The sequence below is a fragment of the Chionomys nivalis genome, chromosome 8 (assembly GCF_950005125.1).
Source record: "Chionomys nivalis chromosome 8, mChiNiv1.1, whole genome shotgun sequence".
NCBI classification, from domain to species: domain Eukaryota; kingdom Metazoa; phylum Chordata; class Mammalia; order Rodentia; family Cricetidae; genus Chionomys; species Chionomys nivalis.
This window is the reverse complement of record NC_080093.1, coordinates 34,123,998-34,144,575: the sequence shown is the minus strand read 5'-3', so window position 1 is coordinate 34,144,575 and position 20,578 is coordinate 34,123,998. Positions and strand designations below refer to the sequence as shown.

Here is a 20,578-nt window from a genome sequence, read left to right as displayed (position 1 = left end):
AGCGTTGCTTCTTGTACAAAGGGCGGCCTGTAAAACTTGAAACGGTGCAATGGTGCCCTGGACTCGGCACACAAAGAACAAGGGGCAGCTGCTAGTTCGATATGAATTTATCTGAAATCCAACAGAGCAAAAGCAAAAACAATACTGTTTCTGTGGGCCTAAGAAAAACCAAAAACAACAACAAAAACCCCTGTTCACCGCCTATCCCCCCACTTACATAGTGGGAACAAAAAAGATCCTTGGGTTCCCTCCACTGAATGTCGGGAATCAATTCTACCCTCTCACTGAATAGATGAGATGCAGAGGGCCAGGTACATCTTGTGGCTGCACCCTCAGCTCCATGACACTGTTTAATCCTTTGGGTTATGGTATGTTTTTCCTCCTTGCCTGTAGTAATCTATGCATTTATTAAGTATGTATGAATTTGCGTGTATGCACATGTCTGTGTTGATACACATGCACACATGTGGAGGACAGAGGTCAACTGAAGCCATGTACCTTGTTTTAGGACAGTGCTCCTCTCAGAGACCCCAGATTCACTGATGAGGCTAAGCGGGCTGCTGGTCAGCAAGTCCCAGGGGCCCTTTGAGCTCCACTTCCCCAGTGCTGGGATTATAAACTCCACCACCATGCCTGGCTTCTCAATGTGGATTCCCAGGATCAAACCTCAGCCTTCATGTTTGTGTGGTAAATGCTTTGTGGACTAAGATCACTCCAGCCCAGTTTTCAATTTTTTTTTTTTTTTTTTTTTTTTTTTTTTTTTTATTTTTCGAGACAGGGTTTCTCTGTAGCTTTGGTGCCTCTCCCGGAACTAGCTCTTGTAGACCAGGCTGGCCTCGAACTCCCAGAGATCCGCCTGCCTCTGCCTCCCGAGTGCTGGGATTAAAGGTGTGCGCCACCACCGCCTGGCTCCAGTTTTCAATTTTTAAAAAGACATCTCAGGTCCATGTTGCAGCTGCTGACTCTGTAATGACACCTGCCTATGAAAGCACAGAGACAACAGCACCCAGGTTCTGGGTGCCCAGTACATGCCACAAAGCCAGGTCCTGGGTGCCCAGTACAGGTCACAAAGCAAGCACGCGTGTTTTAAGATAGTTCCTTTTGACACTTAGCTAGGGCTCTGATGTGTTCACACCTGGAGCAACATTCAGAAGCTACTCTTAGGGTGTCAATTCAGGCACAATGGCAGGTCACTTTGGCTCTTCATGAAGCTTTTACAATAAATTCTTCAAAGAATGAAGAGTGGGGAAATCTGTTTCTCCCTTGGAGCCCTTTTCCTTTTCCTGAGGCTGTCGTCAGCACACATGGTGTAAGACATTCTAAGAAATCAGGGGGTCGCGCGGGGAGAAATGAGACAGTTCTAACAAACCTCGGTAGAAATGAAGAGACAGATCCGGGGACAGGCTGGGAGGTAACACGCTTTTTTCACAGAGCTGTTACACACAGTGTGACTGTCCTCAGAAGCAGGCATGGGAAACCAGACACCCAACTACAGAAGAAAGCGGGGGTCTTGGCCTGATGGCTTTACTGTCTGTGAATTCGGCAGGTGCTCAAGCGCCTTTTCCAGAATAGGCCAAGGAAGACAAGTCCAGTTTGGTATTTAAGGCTTCAGTCAGCTCTCTGGCCAGCAGCTCATGCAGGGACACGCCGTCGTGGGAGTACACCCAGTTCTTCCCAGTCCAGTCATAGCGCTTAGGGCCACTGCAAAACAAAACAAATGCAGTCAGTGCAGACCCTCTTTAGGAGAGCCACGGTGTCTGGGCTACATCAAACAACCCATCTATTTATTTTTTGTGTGTTTGTTTTGTTTTTCGAGACAGGGTTTCTCTGTGTAGCCCTGGCTGTCCTTGAACTCAGAGATCCTGCTTGCCTCTGCCTCCTGAGTACTGGGACCAAAGGTACACGCTACCACCACTGAGCTTATCTGTCTTTGAACATAAAGGTTTTTTTTTTTTTTTTTTTTTTCCCAAGTCAGTGTTTCTCTGTAGTTTTAGAGCCTGTCCTAGAACTTGCTCTTATAGATTAGGCTGGCCTTGAACTCGTAGAGATCTGCCTGCCTCTGCCTCCCAAGTGCTGGGATTAAAGGCATATGCCACCACTACCTGGCTGAACATAGAGTCTTATTCTATATCTTGGATCTGGATATAGGTGGCCTGGACCGTATTTATATAGGCAAAGCTGGCTTTCAACTTGTAGCAACTGTCCTGACTCAGACTCCTAAGTATTAGGATTAAGGCAATCCCCATTTTGTTGGGGGATATTTGATCATACTGTGTGAAAGGTACATTCTAATTGATTTAATAAAGAGCTGAATGGCCAAGAGCTAGGCAGGAGAGGATAGGCGGGACTTCCTGGTAGAGATAGGAACTCTGGGAAGAAGAAAAGTGGGATTTGCCAGCAAGATGCAGAGTAAGTCAGAGTACAGTATGGAGGAGAGATAATGAGCCACATGGCAGAATGTAGATTAATAGAAATGGGTTAATTTAAGTTATAAGAGCTAGCTGGGGACAACCCCAAGCTAAGGCAAAGCTTTCATATTTACTAAGAAGTTTGTGTCATTATTTGGGAGATGGCGGTACAAAGAATGCCTAACTACAACATCTGGCTGGACTGGATCTTAAAGGTCCCACAGGGGCCCATGATTAAAAGCTTAGTGGCCAGTCCATGACTCTATTGGAGGTGGTGGGACCTTCATAAGGTAGGGACTAGTGGTAGTTTGTTAGGTCACTGGCAGTGTGATTGGGATCTTGTTCCATTTCCCTGTTTCCAGTTGCCAGGGGAGCAGCTTCCTTCCACCATACATCCTCTGCCCCATTCTGTTTTACTATAGGTCCAAAGATGCCAAAACAAATGCCCATCTTTCCACTGGAGAGCTAACAGGATCCACAGAGCTGCCTGCCACACAGAGACTGACCGACCGCAGCTTTACAGGGACGTGCAGGGAGGTGAACTTCTGATTTCCTCAGTTAGCATCTTCCTAAGGGCAACTGTGCAATCTGCCCTCTGGAACACTGCAGAGCCTGGCCCCTGTGAGTCTCCTGCAGCACACTTCCTACCCCTCAGGACACCTGTTATCTTACAGCAATGTTTGGAAAATGAGGGTTATTTTGTGCCACTCATTTGATCCAAACCTACACTACTGTGTCACTGCTAACTCTGTCTAGGTCTAAGATACCCCTATTACCTACTAACTAGTCCCAGTTAGTCCCAGTACCTACTAACTAGTTACCCTTGCCTCTCCTAGCCTTGGCTATACCTGTGCTATTATTAAAAACTTTGCTGGGCATGGTGGTGCAGGCCTTTAATCCCAGAAGTTGGTAGACAGAGGCTGGAATGGTTTACAGAGTGAGTTCCAGGCCAGTCAGGGATACGAGGTAAGACCCTGCCTCAAAAACCAAACAAACCAAACTTCCTTCTTTCCATGGGGTCTCATATATCACGTAGCCTCTTGAACATCTCATGTAGCCAAGGATAACCCTGAACTTGCCTATAGCTCTCAAGTGCTGGGATTCCTGGCATGCTCCATAATTTCTAGCTAAATACATTTTTCCTTATGAAAAATTAAATCTGTAAAACCAAGAGCTTCATCAGTGTATCCCCATACACCACCATTATCTGTTGCTGTGTCTATGCTATTCTCCAGGCCATAAAGAGGATGACTTTGGGACATGGTTTTATGGGACATCCTAATACTGTCAGCTTTAAGAGGAGTGATTTAGATCATTGGGGATGTGTCCACAAGGGGATGTGGGACCCTGTCTAATCTTTCTGGGTTTCCCATCATGAGATGAGACATTGCTCCTGTGCATGCTCCCACCATGGTATGCCATTGTATAAAAAGCCAAATTAATGTCCTTCACATTCCTTCAATATTGGACTTCGAGTTTCCAAAACCATGAGACAAATAATCCTTTCCCCTTTTATAAGTGGCCCAGCTCAGTTATTTAGTTTTAGCAACGAGAATCTGGTTACCACACAGTATTGTGGACAAAGCTGTTAGCTGGTTTTTCCCCCCATGATTTGTTACTCCAGACGTACAAGACCCATGTCTCAAATTCTACCTCCTCATAGCCTGGAGAACAGAGCAGAGAGAGCAACAGATCATGATGGTGTATGGGGATGCCCTGATGAAGGCAACAGAGAACCCTGAGAATTCATGATCTGGGACCCCAAAGTCCACCTAGAACACTCAAGACAGAACTTTCAAAGACAGGCTAGAAGAGTGGGGATCTAACTCAGTGGTAGAGGGCTTGTCCTGTCCCAGAATGTGCGGTTCCTTGTTAGACCCTCAGCACCACAAAAACCAGGAGAAGACTGAGGTGGGGAGGCAGCCTCCTGGGGTGGAGGGAAGAGAAGACTGAGGTGGGGAGGCAGCCTCCTGGGGTAGAGGGAAAGATGTGAAGTATCTTTTGTAGGTATAAATGTATGGAGCCTTTTAATATTGGCAAGGAAATGTTGGAATTTAAACATGCGCCAACAATACAGAAAAAAAGGGAGAATAAATGGGCAGAGCTTCTGCTTAAAGAACAGAAACCTCTGAACACAAACTACCTGGGCCACATTAAAGCAAAACAGAACCAGCAGCCAGGCATTGGTTGTGCAACCTTTAATCTAGCACTCGGGAGCAGAGGAAGGCGAATCTCTGTGAGTTTGAGGACAACCTGGTCTACAGAGCAAGTTCTAAAATAGCCAGGGTTATACAGAGAAACCCTGTTTCCTCCTCCTCCTCCTCCCCCAAGACAAACAAAAACAAAAACACAAGAAACAAAACCAGAGGAAAGCGATATTGTAAGATGTACTTTGGTCCTGGTGTTCCTCACAGCATTCTTCTACCCCAGCCTATGATCCTACGGCAAAGTGGCCAGAAAACACCACTCTCTCCACAAGACCTCAGCAGTTTCCTGCTGAAATAAGAAAGTATAACCACGGTCCAGAGAAAGATATTCTGGTTAATATGAAATTATTTCTGAGGGAGGGGGCTGGAGAGCTGGCTCAGTGGTTCAGAACAAGCTGCTCTTCCAGAGGACTGGTTTGACCACACGGGGCTGCTTAGTTCCTACTGCTTGTGACTTCAGTTCCGGGGAACCTGACTCCCTCTTCTGGCTGCTGTGGGCATGGGGCACTCACCTACACCCACCAACACATAAATAAAAATACCCCCACCCTCCTCCATCCCCCTTGAAAGCAACACAGCACCGCGAGGAAGGACCACTTAGGAGATTTGGAGATTTCCCCTCCAAGTCCCTCATATAAATGGCAGGTTTAAAAAAAGCGTTTACTTGGAGTCTCTGAAGGCAATGGGGAGAAACATTCAACTGGAAGCGAGCCTTCCTGCTGGGGCAGACAGTTATAAATCCAGGGCAAAGCCAGTGATGGATAGTCTTTCAACCGGTCCCGAATGCGTATTTCCGAGTCCACCCCTTACAGACTTTGACTTCCCAACATACCTGGAGGGAGAAGATAACCAGATTTGCTTGTTTGGAGTCTGCTTGTTGATCACATAGGTCCCTAGATCCCCGCCCAGTTTAATGGTTAGCACGCCGCCCTAGGGGATGGGGGAAGAAAGTGTGAAGAAAATAAACAAGGTTAGTTAGCATAAGAACAAATATATAAAAATATTTGTTCATGTCTCAATGCCGTTCATGTATCCAAGGATGTAACACACACCATAACAAACAAGGGATCTGGGGATGCCACACTCTGGCAATATGTGTTCAGGAGCTGGGAAGCCCCCTGTTCAATTCTTGGCACCAAAACCAAACAAAAATTAGGGCTCACAATTAGGAATGTGTGTGGTAAAGACATTATCATCAGGATCAGAGTGGATTGTTTTACTTTTACTTATAGACATAAGTTGTTGCCCTCGGAGGCCGAAGACACACAGGACCCCCAGCAGCTGGAGTTAAAGGTACCCGTGAGCCACCTGATGTGCTGTGGGTGCTGGGTTACAAACCCTGGTTCTCACGAGAGAGTAGCAAGCTCTTAGCCACTGAGCCGCCTCTGAGGTCACCACAGTGGGTTAGGCACAACACTTGAAGCTCACACTGCTTTCTCTCTGCCTGTGTGGTCGGCAAGGAAAGAAAGGTTAAGACTTGCCTGAGAACTCCGCAATGGTAAACCGGACCACTAGCTTTCTGCCCTCCACCACCAATCAGAACACATGCAAACACAGACTAAACTCTAATGGTGTCTGTCCAGGCATCATACCTGACAAGTCCATTAGGAAAACACAGAAGGAAAGCGGGCGTGGTGGCAAAAATCTCTAATGTCAGTGCTTGGGAGGCTGAGGGGAGGGGGGCTTGTGAGTTTGAGGCTAGCAGGCTGCACAATAAAATGCAAAAGAGAAAAAGACAAAAGAAGAAAGTAATCAATACTCTGCCTCATTTGTCTTAGAAAAGTAGGCGGGGACAGCCCTAGCCTATTTGTGTTATTCAGACATCTTCCCAGGCATCTAGCAAATGTTCAGAGAATCCACAAGACTTCATTTCCCCCTGAAAAGCCTTGCATCCTCAAAAGACTGGCCAGTCCATTTTGTTCAAGAGGTGAACATTTAAATTTGAAAACACCCAACAAAGGAGCCCTCCACTCTCCAGGCCTTAGTCTCTTTAGAACAGAAGCAATGGCCGAGCACTAAGTACTCTCAAAGTTCCCTATGTCTCTTGGGGCTGGTAAGCAGGTGGGAGCCTACTGCACCAACCAACGCTTGCTCCCTACTTTGCCCAGTGCTCATCCAATCAGGAGTCTTGACATGGTTCTCACAGCACAGCCTTACAAACACAGGCAGCCATTGAAATAAGTGCTAGAGGCTGGCTCCATAATAATGTAACCAATAGGTATGGGTCTCTCTGTCTCTCTCTCGTCTCTCGGGTCTCTCTCTCTGTCTGTCTGTCTCTCTGTCTGTCTGTCTCTCTGTCTGTCTCTCTCTCTCAGATAGGGTTTCACTAGGCAGCCCAGGCAGGCAACAAACTTGTAATACCTGGGCCTCAGTCTCCCAAGTGCCAGGATCATAGGCATGTGCCAGTATGCCCAGCTTCTCTCTCTCCTAAAATAACATGTGTCTTTTGTTCTTTAAAGATTTATTTATGAGTGTTCTATCTGTATGTATAATTTTATACCAGAAGAAAGCATCAGATCCCATCATAGCTCTCAGTCCCATAAAATAACATGTGTTTTTCCCCTGATTAAAACAAAATAACAAAGCTGGGTAGTGGTGGCACATGCCTTTAATCCCAGCACTCAGAAACTCTGTGAGTTCGAGGCCAGTCTAATCTATAAAGCAAATTCCAGGACAGGCCCCAAGGCTACTGAGAAACCAACCCCATCACGAAAAACTAAAAACCAAGCCAAACTAAACCAAAACAACCCAAACAAACAAAATAACAAACAAACAGAAAAAATAGGGACCGAATCTGTGGCTCAGTTGGGAGAGTGCTTGGCTATGAAATACAGGGCTCTGGGTCCCATCCCAAGGTGCTTCAGGCTTTGTAATCTCAGGTCTCAGGCGGTAGAAGATCAGAAGTTCAAGGTCACCCTTGGCTACACTCCAGTTTGAAGTCAGTCTGGGCAACATGAAACCCACTTAAAAACAAAAACAAAAAAACCACAGGGTGGTGGTAACATACACCTTTAATCCAGCACTCGGGAGGCAGGGACAGGCAAATCTCTGTGAGTTTGAGGCCAGCCTGGTCTACAAAGTGAGTTCCAAGACAGCCAGTACTGTTCTGTCTTAAAAAACCAAAACCCAACCAACCAACCAACCAACCAACAAACAAGTTATACCAAACCAAACCCCAAACCAAACGCACAAAAGTTCCTGACAGAGAAGTAGGGGATGCAGGTATAATAAACACAGCAAGGCCCTCAGTAGACACACTGGTTCTTTTATACCTGGATCCTGTGTCTGAACACTTGTGGAAACTGTTTTCAACTAGACCATAGCTGTGGAGGAAGGCACCACTTTCTCAATTTTACAAAAGCGGTTCAGAGAGACAAAACCACAGCAAAATATCAGCAACCAGCGGAGTTGATCTCAAGTGCAGAGCTGCTTGTGCTCAAAAACACCGTTCTCCTGGAGTAGGCAACCCTTCATCCTCCTGAATCTTCATCCTTAGCTGGGAGTTTATATACTTTCTTTTATCTTTGGCAAAAACAACATTACGCTTGCTTGTAACCAAGTCACACGGTACAGCAGTATTGATTGAGTATATTCACACTGTTGCTTTGCACCTGGCAAAACTGAAACACGGTACACACATTCAGTGTTAGTTCCCTCCAAACACTGTGTACACCGGATGCTAATTCTCCCATCCCAGCCGTCCCTCAGCTCCTGGTTCTTCATCCAAGATTACAATTTCATGCCTCCCCCGAGGGGCTAACAGACTCAGGAAAACCACACACCTCTGACTCACCTATCCGTGGTCGATAAATGCCCCTTGTATGTTCCACCCTCATACTGAGGTTTGGTGGCCTAGTAGGAATGTCAAGGGCTGCTTGACTCTTCAGATGTGACTTCCGAGTCCACTGTCCTTCCTAGTCAGCCGGGGCCCTGCAGAAGTCGCATCATTCTGGCCTGGCACTCAGCATCTGGTTACCTCCTCAAGGACTCTGCTCAAGGACTCCACACCTGCACCTGGTCACTACTACAGTGAGTGACCATACCACGGACAGCCCACTCAACCACTTCATCCTCAGTTTACTTCCCAATCTTTGGAGGGATCCCAGAGTGCACATGAACTAAACAGATGTGTGTTCCCCAAACAACCAAGGGAAACTCGGCCATGGGAGACCCAGCTCCACAGTGCTCTAGCTGTCTTCTGGAATCTTTCTGTGGGCCCCTCTTGCTCCAGGACCTGTGCAGGTGCCTCTGGGAAGGTTATCTGAGGCTTTCCACTTGGCAGAGTTTCTGTAACTTCTCCTGCTTTAACTACGTCGGCACGACTTGCAGGCGAAGGAGCCTGTTGTCCCCTGGACCCCACATCCACTATCTTGAGTCCCTAGGAAGAAGCGACTCAGAGGCACCTACATGCTTCCGCCCAAACCCAAGATAGATGTAGAAGTATTCATTACATTTTCAGGTGAATGGGCCAGTGGGGAAACAGTGACCAAGGGGATCCTGTGGTCCTGTCTGCCAAAGAGAAGGGCAAGGTTCCCAAGGCAGAGACCACAAAGCTCAGGTTCCTTCTCTCAGCCTCCTTACTGTAACTGGACTCTTTCCCCAGGGCCTCCAGCTATTCCAGAGGACAGTGGCAGGACGGAATGCGCCAGCTGCTGTGCTGGCTTACTAGGGGTCTTAAGACATTTAGAACGGTCTCCAAGTAAATGGCACAGAAGTTTTCAGCTCCCTACTGTCGTCCGTTAGCCAACGTGAGTCCATTTGGAAGAGTGTGCACATTTATGGGCAGGGAGGGGACTGTATTACTCACACTTTCCCAGCTGTGACAAATAAAACCTCAAGGGAAGATTTACCCTGGCTTACAGTGTACGGGTGGCTGCTGCGGTTTTCTGGCCTGTGGCATGGCACAGCACCATGCGGCATAAGGGTGTGGTGGGGGACCTGCTCCTCAAGGCAGCCAGGAGGCAAACTGGAGAGGAGAAAGGCCAGGGATAAGGGATGTCTTTGAAGACGTGACTCCAGAGACCCACTTCTTCCTTCTTCCCAGTCTCCACCCCCCCAAACTCTCGACTGTTCCCACCCACAATAGTCCTCTGATCACAAATCCATCAGCAAAACAATTCTTCAGTTAGGTAGGGGCCTCAGCTCCAATCACCTCAGTGACACCACCAGCTGGGAGCCTGGCCTTCAACCCAAGTCTCTGTGGGGCATCCAGACCAAACCACAATGGAGCTAAACAAAATACCCAGCAATGGCTACTGCGCAGGGACCAATTGGAGGAGAGCCTCACACCAACCAACCAACCAGAGCAGAACCAGACCCAGCTGGCCAGGATTACTGATTTGTGCCTGTGAAGATTAGCGCTGCCCCTGCAGGAACAAAGACTGTGGTCACCTGGTCGTCTGCGGAAACAGGCACATGGGAGATGTCATGTTGAGCCAGGGACCTTCACGTGCATGTGACTTCTAGTTAAATAAAATAATAAATTTGAAAGTTTTTTATTTTATTTTTTACCATTTCCCCCTTATCATTTTGACAACCATCTGCCCTACATAATCCTAAGATTTACTCCAAAATGCACACTCATGACATTTCCTGGTATTAATTAATTGCTGTCAAGAGGATTAACCTCCGTCTGTATTGGGATGGTGGTGGTGGAGGAGAGGGGATGGGCAAGAAGAGGAGGAAACATTTTTCTCCCGTGGTAAAAGGCCCAAGCAGACCCTTACTTAGTCTGCCACCTGGTGGCCAGCATGTAAACTTCCCTAGCGCCCAGTGGCTGGGTAAATGCTCATCTAATTCGAAGTTCTCAGCCATCACAGGGACGATCTGCAAATCCAATTCCTTGCCTAGAGCTCACGACACACTAATTAAATCAAAATTTCTAGGGGTTGAACTCAGGGCTACATCAGAATTCCAGGTGAGCCAGGGTGGGGTGGTGCACGTTTAGTTCCAGTGGATCCTCAAGGTCAGTCTGGTCTACACAGCGAGTTCTGGGACAGCCAAGGCTACAGACAGACCCTGTCTCAAACATAGGCTGCTTCTTATGGTAGAGTGGAGCAAGCTCGGGGCCACGTATGGAGGAGTCTGGACTACCAGGACAACTGTCCAAGGTTGGAACCTGGACCTCTGCTTTTTATTCTTCAATACTAGGGACTAAAGCCAGAGCTTTACCCAGGGTGGGTAAAGAGCTCTTTCCCTAATTATGCACCCACAAGATACCCACCCCAGCCCTGGGAATCTGTTTTTTGTTTTTTTGGGCTTTTTTTAGAGTAATAATTCTTGGGCAGGGCAGTGGTGGTGCATACTTTTAATCCTAGCACTTGGGAGGCAGAAGCAGGTGGATCTGTGAGTTCGAGGCTAGCTCCCCAGGACTGGCTCCATAGCTACTGGGAAGCCCTGTCTCGAACCTCCCCTCCCCCCAAAAAAAACCCTTTAAATAATTCTTTAAGATTTGTTTATTATGTATGTACAGTGTTCTGCCTACACGTATGCTTGCATGCAAGAAGAGGGCGCCAGATCTCATTATAGATGCTTGTGAGCCAGTGGTTGGGTGCTGAGAATTGAACTTAGGACCTCTGGAAAAGCAGCCAGTGCTTTTTTTTTTTTTTTTTTTTTTTTTTTTTTGTGCTTTCTCAAGACAGGGCTTCTCTGTAGTTTTGGAGTCTGTCCTGGAACTCGCTCTGTAGAGCAGGCAGGCTGCCTTTGCCTCTGCCACCACCACCCAGCTCATCCAGTGCTCTTAACCTCCAGCCCAGGAATCTGTATTTAAATGCAAGAGGTTCAGGGAGGCAGAGTGACTTTTCCAAAGTCACATGAATCTAGTTTTTAAGCCCCAACTACAATCTATGTTGTTAGATGGTTATGTCCATTGGAGGCTATTTTTTTAAACCCCATATTATTATTTTTTAAATTTACTTATTATTCTGAATGTATGAGGAGTGTGTGTCCACTTGCACACCAAGGTGTGGATTAGTTTCTTCCACCATATGTGGGTTCTAAGACTTCAACTGAGGTTATCAGGTTGGCGGCGGGGGGTGGAGGGGGAGCAGTTTTACCCACTGAGCCCTCCACTAGTATCCTTGGTTTTTCGAGACAGGGTTTCTCTGTGGCTTTGGAGCCTGTCCTGGAACTAGCTCTTGTAGACCAGGCTGGTCTCGAACTCACAGAGATTCACCTGCCTCTGCCTCCCAAGTGCTGGGATTAAAGGCGTGCGCCACCACCGCCCGGCGTATCCTTGTTTTTCTGAGACTGAGTATCACTATGTAGTCCTGGGTGGTCTGGACCTCACTGTGCAGACCAAGCTAGCCCTGAACATTCAGTGATTCTCCTGCATCTACTCTAGAGTGTAGAGTTATACCTGTATACCACCTTGCCTGCCTGGGGGGCATTTTCTTGTTTTAATTTCAATTGTGTATATATATATATATATATGAATGATGCTTCTTTTTTTTTTTTTTTTTTTTGACAAGTTCACATGTAGCCTGGGCTCCCTTCAACTTTGCTAAATTACTGAAGATGACCTTGAATTTGTAATCCTCCTGCCTCCACCTCCTGAGTGCTAGGATTATAGGGCTGTGCCACTATGCTCAGTTGTATGCAGTGCTAGGGGCCGAAGCCAAGGCTTTGTGTATGCTAGGCAAGCATTCTACCAACTGAACTACACCTCCAGCCTAAGTTACAGGATTTTTGTTTGTTTGTTTTCAGACACAGTTTTTTTCTGTGTAGCCTTGGTTGTCCTGGAACTTGCTCTTCAGACCAGGCTGGCCTGGAACTCAGAGATCGATCTACTTGCCTCTGCCTCCTGAGTACTAGGATTAAGCACTAAGTTATAGTTTTTAAGGAGGGAACAAAAACTAAAAAAAGCCAAAAGGTACCCCAAAAGAGACGTCATAGTCCTCCAGGGTATAGGGCTTGTCCGCAAGGTCTTCAAAGAACTCTGCCAGGGCGTCCAGCGTCTCCTCCGCAAGTCTTTCATAAGCTGTCTCGTCTAGAGAGCTGCAGGAGGAAAGAAACCCACCAGAGCGTCGTCACCAGGTGCACAATCACAATAAATACATACAAACCGAAAAAAAAAAAAAAAAGTCTTCCAGCAGAAGTAAGCAGCTAACAACATGGAGTGTGGGTGAGACAAAAACCACCAAGGGTTCATGACAGCCACCCTGATGCTCTGAGCCTCTTTTCTGGGTAGTACCAAGATCATGTATCAATTTTTATTTTCGTCTTGTCTTGAGACAGGGTCTGGATACATAGTGTTAATAGGCTTCAAGCACACAGCAACACTTGGGCTTGCCTCAGACTCATGAGTGTTGACATTACAGTCATGAGCCACCACACCTAGCTTTTCTCATTCATTTACTTTTCGATTATATTTTTATTATTTCTTTTAAACTGAGGATTCAGTGTATTTATTTTTTAAATGATTTGCTTATTTTTATTTTATGTGCATGGTGCTTTGCCTGTGTGTATGTCTGTGTGAGGGTGTCAGATCCCTTGGAACTAGAGTTACAGACAGTGGTGAGCTGCCATGTGGGTGCTAGGCATTGAAACTAGGTCCTCTGAAAGAATAGCTGATCAGTTGGAACTTCCACCTTGCTCCTGCATGGTCTGAATAGCCCTCCTCCCCTCTCCAAACCCCACTGTCTCAGAGAATCTCTGACAAAGGTGCCACAAAGCCCAGTTCTGCATTCTTGGCTCCTCCCCTGAAGTTGCCAGCAGCCCAAGTCCCCACCTAAAACATTCAGGTTTTGATCATACTTAGGCACAAACCCAGCTTGTCACAGGCACATCCTCAGCCCTCGCCTACAGGCTACATAACCTCCCTGCTTTAGTTCAGGTGTGCGACTTCTCCAGCCTTGATCTCAGGCTGGGAGTTGCTTTGCTCAAATAAACCTGTTCTTTTACTTTTTTCAGTTCGGATTGATTTGGTTTACTGCATTGGAGGAGAAACCTATTTTCTCGATACAGAAAACCTATTAGCCGCCAGTGCTCTTAACTGCAAAACCATCTCTCTAGCCCCTCATATTTTTAAACTAATGGAGAATACCCAGCATGTACAGAGCAAAAACTTCAAATTGCATGAAAGAAGTTACTAGAGAAGTAGCCTCTTTTCCAGATGACTACCACCTCCAGAGGGGGCTGCATCTGATAAGTCTTTTCTGTGTTCTTTTAGACTATCTTAAAATTTATAAATAAAAAATGAAGTATCTTGCTTTTCTTTGAGACAAGGTCTTTCTAGGTAATTGGCCTTGAATTTGATCCTCCTGCCTCAGCTTTCAAAGCAGCTGCGAATTACAGGTGCGTACTCTGTGTCTAGTTCATTATATTTTCTTTATTTCACAATTCACTTCTGCTGGACACTGAGGCTGTGGTTTTCACTGATTTTGTTACTATTTTTTTTTCTTGTTGGGCAAGACACAAACAACATGGGAAAAATTATAACATGTAACTGAAAATGGGCTAATCTAGAATACAAATCAGTAAAAATACCCAATAGAAAAATGGGCAAAACACTTTACAGATTTCATAAAAGATATCCCACTGGCCAGTGAGCATGTGAAAAGATATTGAATTTGGTTAATGGTTTAAAAAGGAAGATTAAAACATGAGATATGAGGCAGGCAGTGGTGGCACATTCCTTTAGTCCCAGCACTCGGGAGGTAGAGACAGGTGGATCTCTGTGAGTATCAGAACAACCAGGGCTACACAGAGAAACCCTGTCACAAAAAAACAAAACAAAAAAAGCAAAACAAACGAAAAAGACAAATGTCATGAAAGACCCAGAATGAGGGGCAAGCAGGGCTTTCTGTGCACCTGTAATGCCAGCACTCCTGAAGTGAGGCAGGAAGATTGTGAGCTCAAGACTAGCTTGGGCTATACAGCGAGATTCAGTCTAAAACAAAACAAAACAAAAAACCAATTCCGTGCACGTGCTATAACCTCATAGCAATGAGTTCATTAGTAGGTTCTGGGAGCTGAGGAAGGGAGGGATGGACCCTGACTAATGAAGGTCACAGTCTGGAATCATGAACATTTCCTGGAATTAGACAGTGGTGGTAGCTGTAGGCTGGTGAACACTAACACCTCTGGTGACTTTTATGGCATCTGAGTTATGAGAATAAACTCCTGGTGCACTGGGAAGTGGCTCAGAGCTAGATATGAATGCACTGTGTCTAATGGCCTGAGTTCTGTCCCCAACAACAAAACAAAAGAAGATACTGCTGTAACAGTCTTCCTTCCGGGGGCTTCTGTGCCTCAGCAAGGGTACGTGCCGCTTATCAGATGGTTCACTAGATGGCTTCATTATCCAAAAAGTTCCCAGGGACCCACAGAGGCTGCTGGCTGCTAATGGTATCTAATCCATCCTTTACCCAGCCTACCCAATTGCCGGGGTAAAACAGGGGACAGGCTATGAGACTGACCAGAATGGTCGGAGCTGTAACTAAAGACAGCGGTTTATCTGATAGACTGTGATGGACATTTCAAGGGTGAATGGAGAGAGTGAAGAAGAAAGGTGGGTTGGGGTGAGAAAAACTGTGGATCAGTTCTCTCTCTCTGCCTTCCTATGTGTTTCAGAGATCAAACTCAGGTTGCCAGGCTTGTACAGTAAGTGTTAGCCACTGAGCCATCTTACTGGCCCAGGCGGGATCTTCTGTATGGTGGCTCCGTATCATTTTTAGTAGGAGACAACTGGCCTGCTTGTAAGGGGATGGAAAGAAGGAGATGGCCGACTATGGGATTAACAGTTGCCTAAAGATGGAAGAGTCAGAGGGGGAATCCAAGCCTTGGAACAACAAAGGCTTCTGGTGAGCCAAAATGGGGTGTGGATGTGTGTGTGAGGTGAGGCAGGGGGAGTGCAACTCTGCTGCACCAAACCAAATTTATGAGCATCACTGCTGGATATGACCCCGGGGACCTGCCCTTCATGTAGAGAGCTGGGCATGGAGGGATGCAAAGGAATAAGGCAGCTTCCAAGTAGCGAGACATCGGGATAAAGGCGTGTCATACTGGGCTGAGAGTAAGTAGTCAAGAGCTTCTAGATGTTTCAGAGAAAATCCATTACAAAAAAAGTCTGTTCTAAAATAGTCACTGGACCCTTAAAACAGCTTTTGCAAGCAGAGTACTGTTACCAGACAGTGGGCTCTGATGACTGCTTGCCCTCAAGGAGAGTGTGCTTCCTACTGCCTGCCTTTCTTACATCAGAAAGGATGATGGACAATGCATTCATCCAAGGCTGGGCCAGGGATTCCTGGTTTGCCAAGGCAGAGCTTATCCCAGGTTGCCCAGCAGATATTCACTGTGGCCAAGGGCTGCAATGAGGCTATTCTCTCAGTGGGAGTTATTATTCTGGTTATCTTGCTCTTTGCCATTATAGGGTGAATGTGAGTGTGTGCATGTGTGTGTGTGTGTGTGTATTAGAGAGAGATAGACAGAGAGAAAGGGGGAGAGAGACAGAAAAAGGAGAAAGAGAAATACAGACAGACATACACAGGGGGCATTCCTATAGCAGGCTTTGAGGTCTCTTTTCCTCAAGCTTCCCTCAGTGTGAGTCAGCTGACTTCCTGTTGCCTGCAAAATGTAGGACTCTCAGCTCCAGCGCCACATCTGCCTGCACGCTGCCATGCTCCCCTTCATGATCATAATGGACAGAACCGCTGAACTGTAAGCGAGCCACCCCAGTGAAACATTTTCCCTTCTAAGAGTTGCCGTGGTCACGGTGTCTCTTCCCAGGACTGAAGAAACTCTAACTAAGACAGCTTTCCTCAACTAGGATACTGGAGGAAATAACAAAGCTCTGGGGAAAAAACCCAAACATTCAACAATAGGGATGAACAACAGGAAGTCTGGGATACCCACACAGAAACACTAGTCACTAAAAGTAACACGGCAGATGCTCAGTGCCATGGAATGAAGTCACTAAGGGTCGTTTCCAGGGAGAAGACAGTTTCTACATAGGAAGAGATGCCTGAGCTGCATGGTGTTTTCATCTCACCTTGGATTGTTCAAAGTTCCCGAGTTCCTCAAATGCACCATGCGGACACTCTGCTTTTTGATGTTCAGAATCTGATTGAGGTAGTGGAGGTTCAAATTCTAAAAGGCAAAGTTAAGAACATTAGTGACCGCATTTCCGTCTACTCTAATCCAGCAATACAGGATCTACAGACTGGCACTTCTAGATTCACAATTAGCCACAAGATAGCACCTCAGGGACAGTCCTTAAGATTTGTTCCCCCATCAACCCCTAGTGTTTTCCTATGGATCTTCCCAGCCTCTCTGCTAAGCCTGTGCTATCTGATAGGATAGTCATGAGACACAAGGAGCTCTCTATGAAGCCTTGGCTGGCCTGGAACCCTGTAGACCAGGCTGGCCTTGAGTTTACAGAGATCCACCTGTCTCTGCCTCCCAAATGCTGGGATTAAAGGTGTGCACCGCCCAGCGATGGAGCTCTCTGAATTTATTGAGATAAAACAGATTTGGTCCTCAGCTGTGCTGGAAGCATCTCAAGTGGCTATGGCTGTATAGCACCAGACAGATCGTCTCCCCCATGATGGTGCTGGTGGCTCACCAGAGACAGGGTAGCATCCCAGGATCCCAAGAATTTGACTTTTAAAAAAAAAGCACCAAAAAAAAAAAAAAAAAAAAAAAAAAGGTAAGAGGCAGAATTCTACTTAAGTTTCAAACAAGAGCTGACTGGTTGCATTTGAGGTACCACACCAGCAAGGTGTGACCTGTTGATTTTTCTTTTTTTTTTTTTTTTTGGTTTTTCGAGACCGGGTTTCTCTGTGGCTTTGGAGCCTGTCCTGGAACTAGCTCTGTAGACCAAGCTGGTCTTGAACTCACAGAGATCCACCTGCCTCTGCCTCCCGAGTGCTGGGATTAAAGGCGTACGCCACCACCGCCCGGCCTGTTGATTTTTCTTAGTGTTGATTATGACCAGATGAGATTGAGTCAAGAGCCAGAGAAAAGTGGTGTAGTCTTAACTGATGTGGCAGGTGTGTGAGGGTGGGATGGGGTGGGGAGAGGCGATGGAGGGAGGCAGAGGTGGCCACAGGCCCCTGAAATACTCGTCATGACTTCATTCTGGCAAGGCAAGAGTCTTAATGTTAAGACTTACTGTCTCAAAATGCCACTCTGGTTGCCATGAAAGGGTCAGAGATAGTGCTCTTGAGCAGGCAATAACTGTGTGAGCTCAGAAAGAGAAGACAAGGGTTCAGGGTTGGAAGTGAGCAGAGGTAGGACACGGGAGGCAGCATGTTTCGAAGTAGTGACGACAGCATCTATAACCACCTCTCCAGCTACCTCATGCCCTACAGTATTCTCTACCTGCCCGGCACTGCTCGGTCCTTAGTTGACTGGACACGGAGTCCTCATTATAACCCCGTGAGGGAAGGACTTCATTGACAGCAGCCATTTAAAAAATACTTATTTTTTATTTTGTATGTGCACCTAAGTAAATGAGTGTATGCAACATGTGTACAGGTACCTTGGAGGAGAAGAGGTCATCGGGTCTCCTTTAACTGGAGTTATAGAGCTGTGAGCTGCCTTCTATGGGTGCTGGGAATAAAACTCAGGTCCTCTCTAAGAATAGCAAGTGTTCTTGAATGCTGAGCCATCTCTCCAGCCCCTACTCAGTCATCATCAAGAGGGGGTAGCCCTGTAAATGCTGCACTCATTCCTAGGGACTTGGGTTGGGACCCTGCAAGTTTCAGGGTCATGACCATCAAAAGGTTGATGCCCAATCTTGTTTGGCATGTGTTTCTGTTTAAAGATATTTTACTTAATATATATTATTGATTTATTGATATTGAACTTGAAGCAATAGCGCTTGCAACTCATGCTGGAGTGGAACAGAGCTGACACATGTTCTTTGTAAAGCATGTCACAGTCTCACTGTGTTTACTGTGGCTCTAGGCATGGGGACCACTTTCAACCAACAAAATCTCCAAGAAGTACATAAAAGTGAAAAAAAAAAACCCGCATCACTGAACAGACAACATCTGCTCACACCGAGACAGTGGGAGCAAGCAGGACAACGCCTCGTGGGGCCACTGGGAACACCCTCCATGACTCTAGAGCATTTTGTCGCTCTGCAGCCTTCCCGACGACTGCCAGAGCACCAAGGCAGACAACTAGGGACAAGAAACGTTAGTGAGCCAGTGAGGACTGAATCTGAGGATAAAGACGGACTGTATTCATGTTTTACGGGCGAGGAAACTGAGATACCAAAGAGGAAGTTGCTCAGGCTCACAAGGATGCCGAGATCCAAAGTGCACATTTGGAACTGGGGCCCGGCTGTCAGGAGCCAGGCAAAGGAAGACCGGTGGGAAGCAGAACAGGGCTGAAAACATTTGGGAGTGTTTGAGAAAGCGGGGTGGTGTGTGTGTGCGTGTGTGTAGGGAGGTGTCCCAGGTCCTGCCCTTCAAATCCTAGCTGTCTCTCTCATACCGGCTCACTTCTGCTTGTTTTGAAATTTTCTTTCAGTATTAAGAAATGAACCCAGGACTTCTGGAACGCTAAGTGACAGCCTCACTACTGACCTACATGACTTTGTTTTTATTTTTAAAGATAGAATCTCATGTATCCTAGGCTGGGTTTGAACCCGCAGACAGTACTAACCGGCACCTATTCTACCTTTTCTATGCTCTTCTTTTCCCTAGAATGCTTCCCCAGCACTCTCCTTTGGCATCTATTCCGTCCCTCTATGGGAAACCCTCTTTAACCCCACTGCTATTTTTTTTTTCACTGCTATTCTTTGTACGTTCTCTTTTCAGGCCGAGGAGTAATCGATTCTGTTCTCTGCATGTTCAAGGAACCGAGAACTTAGTGCTAAAGCCTTTGTGAATAACAGTTTAACATTCCCGCCAAAATCGCAAAATGGGTGTTAACCCTTTACAAAGCCAAGCCCTGCCCCAGAGAGCCAAGATCCCAAAGGTCACAGGGCTCTTCAGAGCCGCGGACTCAGAATGTGGAACCGAGGTCCTGACATTTTCCAAAAGCCGGCGTCTAGATCCTGCTGGCACACCCGTGACCTCAGCACTCGAGAGGAGGCAGGAGGATCACAAGTTTGAACCCAGCTTGGGGTACGCATCCAATTCTAGTCTAGCCAGTGCTAGAGTGAGACAAACAACAGGAAGCCGTACTCCAAGCTCTTCCACACCTGCTAGTCCCACGCCACGAAAAAGGGAACTGATTCACGGAAGCCCAGGCTTTCATGATTCTGCGTGCTACCTTCGGAGTAGGTAATAAATACGCCTGACTGCACACGCCGTACATCGTGTGCTAATGACTGAAACTGAAGTCTTCATAAAGGTACCGACCAGTGCAAGACTGCACAAACCCACTCATCGGTATGGCCGTCCTCCCACGCGAGGACCGAAGTCCGCGCAAACGCCGCGTGTGGCCAGGCGCATGCGCACACAGCGCGCCCTGCGCATAGGGGCGGGCACGGCCTGCGCTAGGGAATGTGGCTCGCGTACTCACTGAGTGGCGGATGGCGGAGGCCGAGCTGATCGTGACCTGCAGGCCTCGGTGGCCGCACGCTCCGATAGGCTCCCTCCAGCGCGGGATCCCGACCGAGACCGAGGCCCGGGACGCCGTCCGGGACGGCAGGCCCGCGACTGCGCGCCGTCCGAGCGCCCACATACCGCTCCGGTTCCGCGGCCGCTCCGCCCCTGCGCGAGGACCCGGTGGTGCCACCTGGTGGCCGTGCCCTGAAAGCGCCGCGGCTGGGCTCCCGCGCGCAGGTCCGCCGTAAGGAGATGAAGTGCCCAGCACTGTGCACACGCTTCACCAGAACCCAGAGCCTGCCTGCTCTATGCCACACATGCCACGCGTCCCTTGGGCGACACTAGTGTGTAAACACTGACCTCCGCGAGTTTATTCACTAACAACCATTTTACCGAGTGCCAGTGGGCGATTCTGAGGATACGCGGATGAAACAGTCTTGCTTTCAAAAAATAAAACTTA

At 47.3% G+C, this 20,578-nt stretch overlaps 1 protein-coding gene across 1 annotated transcript; it reads right to left on the bottom strand.

Moving 5' to 3' along the window:
- Positions 1-819: 819 nt before the first annotated feature.
- Positions 820-20,284, bottom strand: Fxn (frataxin). The gene is made up of 5 exons (XM_057778920.1): positions 20,093-20,284; positions 16,605-16,702; positions 12,490-12,610; positions 5,448-5,545; positions 820-1,701 (listed from the first exon to the last, which is right to left on the bottom strand). The coding sequence occupies exons 1-5, from the start codon at positions 20,252-20,254 to the stop codon at positions 1,551-1,553; spliced, it is 630 nt and encodes a 209-aa protein (XP_057634903.1). The 5' UTR covers positions 20,255-20,284; the 3' UTR covers positions 820-1,550.
- Positions 20,285-20,578: the final 294 nt, after the last annotated feature.